The 11,498-nt window shown below is 42.9% G+C and overlaps 1 protein-coding gene across 1 annotated transcript in view; it reads right to left on the bottom strand.

The window, feature by feature from the left end:
* Nucleotides 1–4,371: 4,371 nt before the first annotated feature.
* The window catches only part of LOC137383514 (cytochrome P450 2K6-like), a 43,820-nt gene continuing 36,693 nt past the window's right edge, over nt 4,372–11,498 (bottom strand). Inside the window, exon 9 of the mRNA XM_068056542.1 lies at nt 4,372–7,103. Within this exon, the coding sequence (XP_067912643.1) occupies nt 6,925–7,103 (179 nt within the window). The 3' untranslated portion in view covers nt 4,372–6,924. The remainder of the gene's footprint in view (nt 7,104–11,498) is intronic.

Here is an 11,498-nt window from a genome sequence, read left to right as displayed (position 1 = left end):
TGAGTCATGGTCGGCCCCAACCCTGGCATTAAAGTCCCCCAGCAGGAATAGGTGTTCGGTGTTGGGGATGCTGCTAATGATGTTATGGAGTTGCTTGTAGAACTGGTCTCTAGCTTCAGGAGGGGAGCAGAGTGTTGGAGCATAGATGCTGAGTAGGTGTACTGGACCAGAGGTGGTGAGCAGTCGGATGGACAGTATGCGTTCCGAGCCATTTGAGGGAGGCTCTATCATGCTGAGCAAGGAGTTTCTGATGGCGAAGCCCACTCCATGCTGTCTTGGTTCTTCAGGATCCCTGCCCTGCCAGAAGAAGGTGTAATCTTGCTCTGCTAGAGATCCACTTGCAGGGAGGCGTGTCTCCTGAAGTGCTGCAATGTCTACATTGAGTCTACTGAGCTCGTTGTTAATGATGGCGGTCTTCCGAGAATCGTTGATTTGTGTAAGGTCTTCCGACAGGCCAGGACACATAGTTCTGACGTTCCAGCTTGCAAAGCGAAGGGCTGGTACCTTCTTTCCTTTTTTTGTGTTGTTTGGTGCGGTGTATCTGTCCACCTTTCGGGCAATGACCCTGAGCTCCAAGCACCCATTGAAGCAGGTAGACTGTGGCGGGACAGAACCTTATTGACCGGGGGCTGCCCGGTTTGAGGCGGGCGGTAGCTGTCCAGTGAGGTGCAATGACCTCTCCCACCGACAAAGGCAACCCGTGGTGCCCAGTTTCTACGCCAATTTATCTGGACTTATAACTCGTAACTGCTGCCTTCCGTGTTGTGTCAGTCACTGTGAGGCAACTATGGAGTGACCTCTCCATGGCGCATGCCTGGGCAAATTTATGGAGGTTGAGAGTTGCCCAGTCGTCAAAACCCCCCTCTCGGCCTTTCTGGTGGGGTCCAAAGGTGTGCAGAGCACGACGTTTGGCACCGGTATGGCTGCAGGAACTGCCGGAAACATGCCAAAGGTGACACATGACCGCCTACGGGGTTCTACTCCGGATTATCTGTTAGGGTTTACTCCCTTAGCCTTGGTCTCTCCCGAGACGCCCACAAGGCAGTGGGGTTGTTAGGGCCCCTACACAGGTGTAGGATGGTGCCTGTGGGAGGAGGGGATGCGAGGGGGAGGGGTGGAGGGAGGGGGGGGTGCGAGGGGGAGCTGGGAAGGGGGCTGTAAGGGGGTGGGGGGTGCAGGGGAAGGGGGTGCGGGGGGAAGATGGTGCGGGGGGGGCGGGCTGGGACGGGGTTGTTGGGGGGTGAGCTGAGAGGGTGGAGCAGGGAAGGGGACGGGGGGAGGAAGGGGGGAAAAGCAGGGGGGTGGGGAAAGTGGGTGCAGGTAATAAGGTCCCTAGTGCCCACCATCGACGTCCGGAAAGCTCATCCACGTCCTTCGGGAGGTGAAGCATCTTTTGGCAGACTTACAGAGGTGATTACATTCACTAAGGGTTTTTTTCCAGTGGTTTAAATAAAGGCATGCAGCATTGCCGACAGTGCGCTGCAGATGCTCTCCGAGCCATCTCCCGCGGGCGCTTTGAAGTTGCGGCCGGGGGGCCGTTCGTGGATTTTTTGGGTGATCGGGGCACCTTTTCTCAATAGGCTACTAATAAGCAGTCTGCAGCTGCCCCGTTAGTTTTTGCTTGTTACTCTACTTCTGCTGTTAAGTTGCCTCTGCTGCCGTGAAGTTATGAAGTCATTTCTGATAAGCTGTCTCTGCAGCTCCAAGGATATTTTGTTAGTAGGCTGTACTTAATTGATTAGTTCACTTTAAATGTCCCCAATAGTTCTGTTCCCACAGTCCCCCCTTTGATTCTTCAAATACCTTTAAGAATCAATCCTTTGATCCCACCTAGGTGCCTTTAATGGTCTCTATTTGTCTAGAAACAGCCTTCAACACCCAGAGCGGTCGCACTCAATATGTTGTCTGCTTGTGCCACAAGAGGGGCCTGCGGAAACTCTGTAAAGGCATAAGTTTTGCAGGGGCTTCAATTACTTGCTTACAACATAAAAGGTGGTACACTTGTACAATTACAATTTCATTTAAGCATCACTGTTACATAATCGATTGTACAAACATAATACAATTCCATTCTTAGAGTACATTGATCATTTATTAATTCATTTTAAGTATATATGAAAAGGTTATACAATTACCCTTTTATGGCATAACTAATTGTCTCTCCTTTTATAGAGCAAGTTCGAACACTAATTGCTTTTCGGGTAGCTGTCCAACCTGTGTTCATACATCCTCTCATATTGCCTAATTAATTTCTTAAATTGCCAAATTAAGTATGTCACATCTAACACCATGATACCCAAAACCACTATCAGGACATAGGAGATAATTCTAAACCAGGAGTGTATCTGCATGATTGACCCCCAGTTCCCCTACTTGGGTTAGTATTTGTGGGTTGAACCAAAACGTACTGTTGCTCACCGGACAAGTCCGTTTATGTCCATACTGGTATTCCTTCGCTGTGGTGGTTAAGCAATATCTCTCCTTTCCCATATATGTCACATGGGTTAGCCCTGACAATGCTTTCCTAGTTTCCATGGTGCAATTTACAGTGGCATTAAATCCACATTTTGATTCTGCCGTTTTATATAGTATGAGGACATATGACCACCTGGTTTTCCAGACTCCACTCAGACAATGGACAATGTTGTTCCAATTACCTCTTTTCCAATTTCCATAACATAGGGTAATATTTCATAGTATTTTATGTAATCTTTTCCCCTTATCACCCCTATATTTTCTACTTTGTATAATTGCATCCCTAACTTATCTCTCAGAATTACAGGTATTCCCAATACTACTCCAATACTCATAGATCCTGTATTTACACATTCCTGACCTTTCCGTACCTTAAATTTTCTGATTTGGCACCTGGTAGTTTTATCATTTGTGTGACTAGCTAAGTTCTCCGACTGGGTGTCATTTATCCCAACTGGCACCTGTCCCGCATCAATTTGCTTCAAATTTTCTCGAATTTGTTCTAACATCCACGGTCCATATGTGCTACAAACACTTTCATTATTTGACATGATATCATTAATAGTATGAGCATGACCTTCTCGTACTCTCATCAGTCCTGTAATTAGTTCAGTTGCTCTGCATGTAACAATCACATTTTCTTCCATTCCCGGTATCTCTTTGCACACCAGGTGGTGTTTATTTTGGAGTCTGTCATTTGCTGTTGACTTTATATACCTTCATTTGGGACCAGTGTTTCCATCAGCCCTTCCCTTTTACCATTACTTTGTCTCCCACAAAGGCACCTTCGTCTGTTCCTCTTTCATGTCTGTTTCTATAGAATCTCCTGCCTCAGCTCATACAGTTGTCTGCACAGCTCCTTCACAAATCTTTAACCCTTTCTCTCATGGGTCCTACTTCCTTACTACCTGCTACGACATATCTTGGCAGTCTTATCACCCTTCCTGTCACCGTATTCATCAAGTCCTTTCCTACTTTAGCTACACCACTCTGTCCCTTTTGTTCCTTTTTCAAAATATCCTTTACTAGCTGACTAAGAGTTCTAACATTCTGGTCCACATTTTCCAAATCTATATTATTGACAATTGAAGTTCCCGTATTAATCACTGAACTACGTTTACATCTCTTTCCCTTTATTATTCTCTCATCACCAAATTCTTGTCTTAGCAATTGTTACAGTAATACCTTGTACAACTCTCGGGTCTTCTCAGGGCACCAGTCAGGTAGCTGGATATCTGAGATATTCAATATTACTGGTACCAACTCAAGCTTTACATTATCATATACAATTTTATTAGTTTTTATTATCGCAAGTCCATTTTCTGGTCCTGCAGTTAAGGCAGGGCAAGGAAGACCAGTCACTTGTGACTGCTGGGTCGTAACCTTACTCGTCAGTAATTCGGATGTGAGGGTAACCGTGGGGGTTGGTGCTTCTTGTCTGTTTAATCTCACAACCTGGAATAGGAACTGTCCTTTTTTTATCTTAGAGCTTTAATATCTTGCGCTAGGGGGAGTTCGAGGATTGTCTGCACTCACTTTTGCTCTGTCTCATGCTTTCCCTCTGTTACTACTATTCCCAAATAAGAAACCTTTTCCTTCATTATCTGCGCCTTTTTCAGCTTAACTTTCACTCTGACCTTCTGGAGGAAGGTGGAATATCGATGGATTATTATAAAATCCCTGGGAGAGATACGTCCAGATGTACTGTTGTCCCTGGAACGTAAACGCAAATTTATATTGACACTCTTGTGCCAACGGTATGGACCAGAACACATTGCTAATGTCCAACACAGCAAACCACTTAGACTGTTTTGTTTTTTACTTTCTAAAACTTTGGGATTGTCCTCTTAAATATCAGATAAATTTCCCTTTGAGTGCTTTAAATAACCACTCATATCAATTAAATTTTGTTTATTGATTCCAATTTCTTATGCCCAGACTTGGTTGTACTTTTTGTACATTAAAGACAGAAGTGCTTGCAACTATCTCTCCTTCTCAAGCACTTTGTCTCATTGATAAAGATGCTGTGACATTTGATGTCTGCAATTCAGTTCTTAAATTCTTAAAGCTGCTGGATCTCTTGCTGTGGCATCAGTTCTCACGTGGCCTTGGAACCTGCCGTCACCTGCTTAAAAAAAACCCGAAGAATCCATTGTGGCTCTGCCCCTGAGCCCAATGGGTTAATTTGTCCACTTATATCTGTCAATTTAGAAATTTAAAATTTAACAATGTCCAATATGCATAAATTTTACTCTCAGCAATGCAAAAATTGTGTGATGGATTAAATGGAAAAAACAATAGCTGCAGCAGTTTGTTTGTCTCCGAGGGGGCGGAGCAAAACATTCTCAGCTTCGTCACTTTGTGTAACCTTTTCTCTGATCGAAAAGAACTACTCTCCACTTTAAACTTTTTTCAATCCTTTTGGTATCCTTAGGGTTTGACAACAACAAAATCATTAGTAACATTATCAACTTCAAGGGAAAGCATCTCCATCAGGAAAGACAGCATTTTAGATTAAAGTCCAATTATTACCAAACTTTTAACATCTTTTGTAAGACGTTCCTAATGCCAGGATTTTTTATAACAAAGATGATTCCAAATTCCAAGTCACTGCAATATATATTTAAAAACCTAAACTGCCAATGTTATATGAATGAGTCTTGTGTCCGGAACTGTCATTTCTGATAAGCTGTCTCTGCAGCTCCAAGGTTATTTTGTTAGTAGGCTGTACTTAATTGATTAGTTCACTTTAAATGTCCCCAATAGTTCTGTTCCCACAGACCTTATCAAATTTCCACTTACTGACCTCACCTAATACCTACTATTTCCTTTTCTAGTCTTCCAATTCTCTGTGCACCTTGGTTTTCCACTAATATTAAATCCTGGTTCCCACACCCCTGCCAAGTTAGTTTAAACCCTCCCCAACAGCACTAGCAAATCACCTGCTAGGACATTGGTCCTGGCTCTGTTCAGGCTATGAGGGAAAGATTATTTGCAGGACTATGGGAAAAAAAGAGGGGAGCGGGATTTGATGAGTTCCTCTTGCAGAGAGTCGGCATGGACATGACAGGCTAAATGACATACTTTCATGTTGTACCCATTCTACAATTCAATGTTCCAGATTTCAAATAGCTCAGAGCAATGAATAATGCAGCCAAAAGCAGGATATTTAATTTGAATTATGTATGCAGATCTAGTCCACATGGAAAGGTGTGTTCATATTCATGTGCATGCACAATTCCATTTTAGCGATCTGAATGCCAGCTAAATGCTTCATTTTACAGAGCTGAAGGAATAGCCAGCTCTTCACTAACATTTGTTTCTTTTGCAACTGCTATTAAAAAGCTTTCGAGAATTTTTATCCTTCCTCCTGAACATATTTTTAAATCTGGACTGTAAGATTCTGAGATGTGTGAAGGGTTAAAGACCTGAAGTGAATCTACGAGATCCATTTCTCATGTTAGAAATTAACTTTGCAAATTGATCCAAGCTTTCACATAAGACACAGTTATGGAAGGACTTTCTAGGGTTGCCAATGCTCCAGAATTTCCCTGGAGTCTCCAGAGATTGAAGATTAATCTCCAGGACATTGCTGCAACCAACCCAGAGAAAAATCATAGGGCATTAAAAATTTGTGTGTTTTATTCATTCTTTGAAAACTTTCATTCATTACTTATAAAAAGAATATAGGTGATGGGATAAAAGGCTAGAGTCAAGAATTATCCAATCGTGTAGTGAAGAGGCTGTTCACCAACTGGCTGGGCACCGCGAGGATGGATGTGTTGGGTGACCAATGGCAGTGGCATGGGGGCAGGGCAGTCGGAAGCAAGAGATCAAGTGAGGAAACCTCGGGGAATACGTCCAGAGTTGGCAACCACACCATTCACATGCAAGAGTGACTTTTTTTTTCCAAAACAGCCAAATGACTGCACACTACTGTGTATTAAAGCAAGGGGCATATGGATGGAAGGGTTGAATTATCCTGAATGCCAGGTGTAGTGAAATCAGAACTATGTTTATAAAGGAGAGGGTAATGATTTCACCAAACCTGGCTCGCATCAATCAATCATAATTGGCAAATAGTTTAGGGTTGGAAAGATAGTTTCAATGGGAAATTCATTAGCAAATCCAGCAAGTTCTTAAAAATAATAGAGAGTTTAAGGGTGACATTGCCTTTGTGTGATACAAATAGAGGTGGCAGCGTACATTGCCCAGCAAATTCCAGATATTCACAACTCAGGGCGTAGATATTCATTCACTAGACTTTCTAGCCCGTTTGTGCATTAATGATGGGGTGAGTTGTGAACACACCATTAATGTTTCCAGCTTGATTCAGCCCAATGACAAACATAACCAACTACAAAAAAAAACCACACAAATGCATTTCTTGAATCGATTAAGAAAGTGATGAAAAGGAAAATCAGGTAAACCATGAATGAGGTGTTTCAATCAGCGACGCACAGCACAAACATTCTTGTACTTTGGGAATGAAGTAAAACCCACACCAGACACGAGCTCCAGCTCACTGACATCTGGTGGAACTTGAAACTTGAATTTTTGGATCAGAGCAGTAAAGAACAGGAACAGTTCCATCTTGGCCAGGGGCTCACCAGCACAGGACCTCCGACCTGCAAAAACACAGTTGCAAAATATGTCAAAGCTGCTCTTCAGAAAAACAAAATTATTCATCATGATTTTAAATACTACTTTTTTAAAGATAACAGGTAAACCCTTGCAGTTTTGTATGGCATTTCTGAAACAAACACATTTGAGGCTGAGCAGACAGTCTTCACTAAAATAAAAGCAAAATACTGCAGATGCTGGAAATCTGAAATAAAAACAAGGAATGCGGGAACCACTCAGCAGGTCTGGCAGCATCTGTGGAAAGAGAAGCAGAGTTAACGTTTCGGGTCAGTGACCCTTCTTCGGAACTTTGGAGTTCCGAAGAACAGACAGTCTTCACCTCTGTTTAAAGTGAAATTAAATACCGTGCTAACTTAAGGTGTCAGCTGTGGCTCAGTGGAAAGCAATCTCACTTCTGAGCCAAAAGGCAGTGGTTTCAAGCCCCCAGTCCAAAGACCTGGGTGCAAAATCTAGATTGGCACTCCCAGTGCAGTTCAGAAGGGTGTTACGAGCTCACAGGACAACAGTCTTGCTTGAAATAGAAACAAGAAATGCTGGAAATACTCAGCAGGTCTGGCAGCATCTGTGGAGAGAGAAGCAGAGTTAACGTTTCAGGTCAGTGAACTTTCATCAGGACCAACCAACAGTCTTGCTTGGACTGTGTCTTTATTGAACTGCCTTGTGATGGCTGCCTGCACTGAATGCCTCATGGCAGAGATCACAAGACTATGGCAAGCCAGGAGGCACATTAGTAAACAGTATTGCATTTCTATCCCAAACATCGTCCTTTACATGCAAACAAAATTGCATGCATTATCATTTACACTGTGAGTTGCCCAAGTCACTCACGATGCACACAACTGTTCTCATGCATTAGCAGTCTGTTATTCTCATCAGTCTTTGCACATGTATTGCACACATAGTCTTTAAGTCATGCTGGTCTCTTAATGGTGCTTGTGTGTGTTGTCGTTGGCTGTTCATCTGGGTGATTTTCCTTCTCTGGGGAGTGTCTTTCCCATGTCACTTGTTGCCGTGGTAACTGTTGTCCATTTCTGTTGTTGGGGTGCTGTGGACCTCTGGGACTGATGGTTGATCTGTGGTCTGTGCAGGTGGTGAGTTCACATCTTCCTGGTTGGCCGCCTGCAGTGAAGGAGCAGCTTCTCCAGTTGTGCGTATGTGCCTGCGGTAGTGACGGTATATCTGGTCATTTACTTCCACCGCGTACGATCGAGGTGACAACTGCAGGTCCCAAGTTACCACTTGGGCAGACTCTTGTTGTGAGCGTTGAAACTTTGTACCCTGACTGGTTCTGCAATGCTCAATTCTGGCAATGGTTTGGCAGTTTTGTCAAAATGAAATTTGGGTTTCTGCCATTTCTCCTTGATTTTGTTACTCGCGCCTGTTACTACTTCTGGCTTTGTAGCTTTTTTGCTATTGGAAAAGTGGTTTGGGTGCAGCATGACATCAGTCTTTGTACTGGACTACTTTCCATGCCTTCAGTAGATGTTTTTCTCCACTCATGGATTGCCTTGTATACAACTCTGCAGGATTTGCTTGATTTCTTGATGATTCCTTTGGCGATTTTCATTGCTGCCTCAACCTTTCCATTTGACTGGGGATAGTGTGGAGATGATGTATGGTGTTGAATTTCCCAATCCTTTATGAAGCGGCTGAATTCTTCACTCGTGAACTGAGGGCCATTGTTGCTCAGCATAACATCTGGAATGCCGTAATGACTGAAATGTGCTTTCAGGCATTCTACAATTTCACAGTTAGTAATTGAAGTCAGCTGGTCTACCTCCCAGTAGTCAGAATAGTAATCTACAGTGACAAGATAATCAGATCCTGAGAGAGTGAAGAGGTCTACTCCCAGCTTCATCCATGGTCTGTCTGGAATGTCATGTGTCACCAGCGGCTCTTTAGCTTGCTTAGCTTAGTACTCGTTACACACACTGCACTGGCTGATGTGGTCCGTGATTTCATTGCTTATGTTTGGCCAGTAGAGATACTTCTCTTGCCTTCCTCAGACGTGACTCAATCCCTTTGTGGCTTGCATGGATGCGCTTTAGCATCTCTCCTCTTGACTCCTTCGGGATAATGATTCTCTTTCCTTTGTACAAGATGCCATCTTGGGCTGTCAATTCATCTCTGTACGCCCAATACGCTCTTGTAACCACAGAAGTGTCCTTGATGCTTTCAAGCTATTATTTCATCACTACTTCTTGCAACACTTGAAGAGTTGCATCTTGTTGGGTAGTTCACTTGATTTGAGCAAGGCATGTGTCTGTCAGATTCAATGTCTCTGCTGGGTTGATGACTTCCAGAGCATATCGAGCTGCAGCTTTAGGTTGGATCTGAAAGATTTCACACTCTGTTGTAGCATCCTCTACTTTTTTCATAGGGAGTGCTGCTCTTGACAGCATGTCAGTGATGGACATCCGTTTCCCTTGCTTGTATGTCACATCCAGATGATATCTCTCTAACCAGCGTAACATTCTTTTCAGACGCTTTGGAGCAGATAGTAGTGGCTTGAGGAAAATGCTTTGAAGGGGCTTGTGCTCAGACTTAACCGTCACTTTGTCTCCTGCAAGTAGATATTGATGAAAATGGTCACAAGCAAAGACAATGGCCAGGCACGCTTACTCGATTGTTCCGTTTGCGTTAACGCCCTGGATGCAAATACAACTGGTTGTTCTTGCTGCATTAGTATTGCTCCAAGTCCTATCTTGCTGGTGTCACACTGCAGGGTGACTTCATCATTTACGTCATAGTATTTCAGCACTGGCATTGCCGTCACTCGTTGCTTGATTTTAGTGAATGCTGCTTCTTGTTCTGTGCCCCAATACCACTGCACGTCCTTGGCAGTGAGTTGGCGTAATGGTTCACACTCTGACAGCAAATTGGGCAAGAATTTTGCGAAATGTTTGACGAATCCGACAAATCAATGCACTGTTTTTACTTCTAGTGGTCACTGCATCACTGCTACTGCTCTCACCTTTTCAGGATCTAGGTGAAGACGTTTTGCTGTCAGTACATGACTTATGTACTTGACATCTTTAATTGCAATTTTTGTTCAGCTTCAGGTTCATCTGGCGAGCTCTGTCTAGCAGTCCCACTAGATTTTGATCGTGGTCAGCAATGGTTTCTTCCATTGAGTCTCCGCATCCATAAACTAGCTGATCATCCGCTATAGCTTGCAATCTGGGAACATCACTAACTCTCATGCATTCTGCGTTGATACTCCTCTGGAGCCATGGAAATGCCAAACAGCATGAGTAATCATCTGTATCTCCCGAAAGGCATCCAGAATGTAGTTAGAAAGCTGCTGCTTTCATCTAGTTTTACTTGCAACCAACCTTCGCATCTCGGGTAGTGAAGAATTTTGCCTTTGCAAGTTGTGGCAAAATTCCTTCGATGGTTGGCACAGGGTAGTGAGATCTCTTCAGAGCTTTATTTAGATCTTTTGGGTCAATGCATACTCTCAGCTTTCTGGTTGTTTCACTGCTACGGTGCTACAAATCCATTCTGCAGGATTTGTCACTTTCTTGATTACTCCCTTCTTTTCTGTCTCTATCTTGTCCTTCAGGCTGGCCTTGAGGGCAGCTGGAAGTTTCCTCGGCAGCTGCTGAATTGGTCTTACCCTCTCATCTGCTTTGAGATGATATTCTCCAGGAAAACATCCTCAACCTGTAAACACATCATTGTACTCCTCTAGTGTGATGGAATATCGGTATAATAGGCTTAATTAGGTAGAATTTAGATATAGTTAATCCTATACCTTTTAGAATTAGAGATTGAATAAATGGTCAGTTTTCAAGACTCACTGAAATTCCCTTTTAAGAAGGTAGAGTTAGAAATTTCAAGGTCTTAAGGTCCCTGTTAGAATAGAATGTGATCCAGAAGCACCTTTTAAGTTGGGAAATCCATTTCACTGTTTCTCTTTCTAGGGACTTGGAGGATAAAAACATATTGAAATATCTTGTGTGACATCAGTAAGAGGTAACAATAAACCTAATTGATAGTGCTGGTTGGTGATATGGAGGTTGTTTCAAGGTATCATAAAAACACAATTATAGATAATAAATCAATAAATGGAATAGTACTTACAGGAACAAGAGGTCAAGTAAATGCAATTATAAACATTTTGACCAGATAAATGCTCACAACCTCAAGAGCAGGGGAATTCCAGCAAAATAATAAGTGGAGATGTTGGTTAATGATACTACCAAATATGGATTTCAAAAGCAGGAAAAACACACACAGAAAGGTAACACCTAAATGTTAAAAGGTCAGATGATACCTTAGAAACAGTATAAACATGAGAGTTTCTGAAGCAAAAATTAGAAGTGCTGAATTCCTCAACAATATTTCTCACCCAATGGCTTACTCGGGGAATTTAA

Source organism: Heterodontus francisci, chromosome 24 (genome assembly GCF_036365525.1).
Source record: "Heterodontus francisci isolate sHetFra1 chromosome 24, sHetFra1.hap1, whole genome shotgun sequence".
NCBI classification, from domain to species: Eukaryota; Metazoa; Chordata; class Chondrichthyes; order Heterodontiformes; family Heterodontidae; genus Heterodontus; species Heterodontus francisci.
The sequence above is the reverse complement of the archived record's forward strand: the minus strand, read 5'-3'. Positions and strand labels throughout refer to the sequence as shown.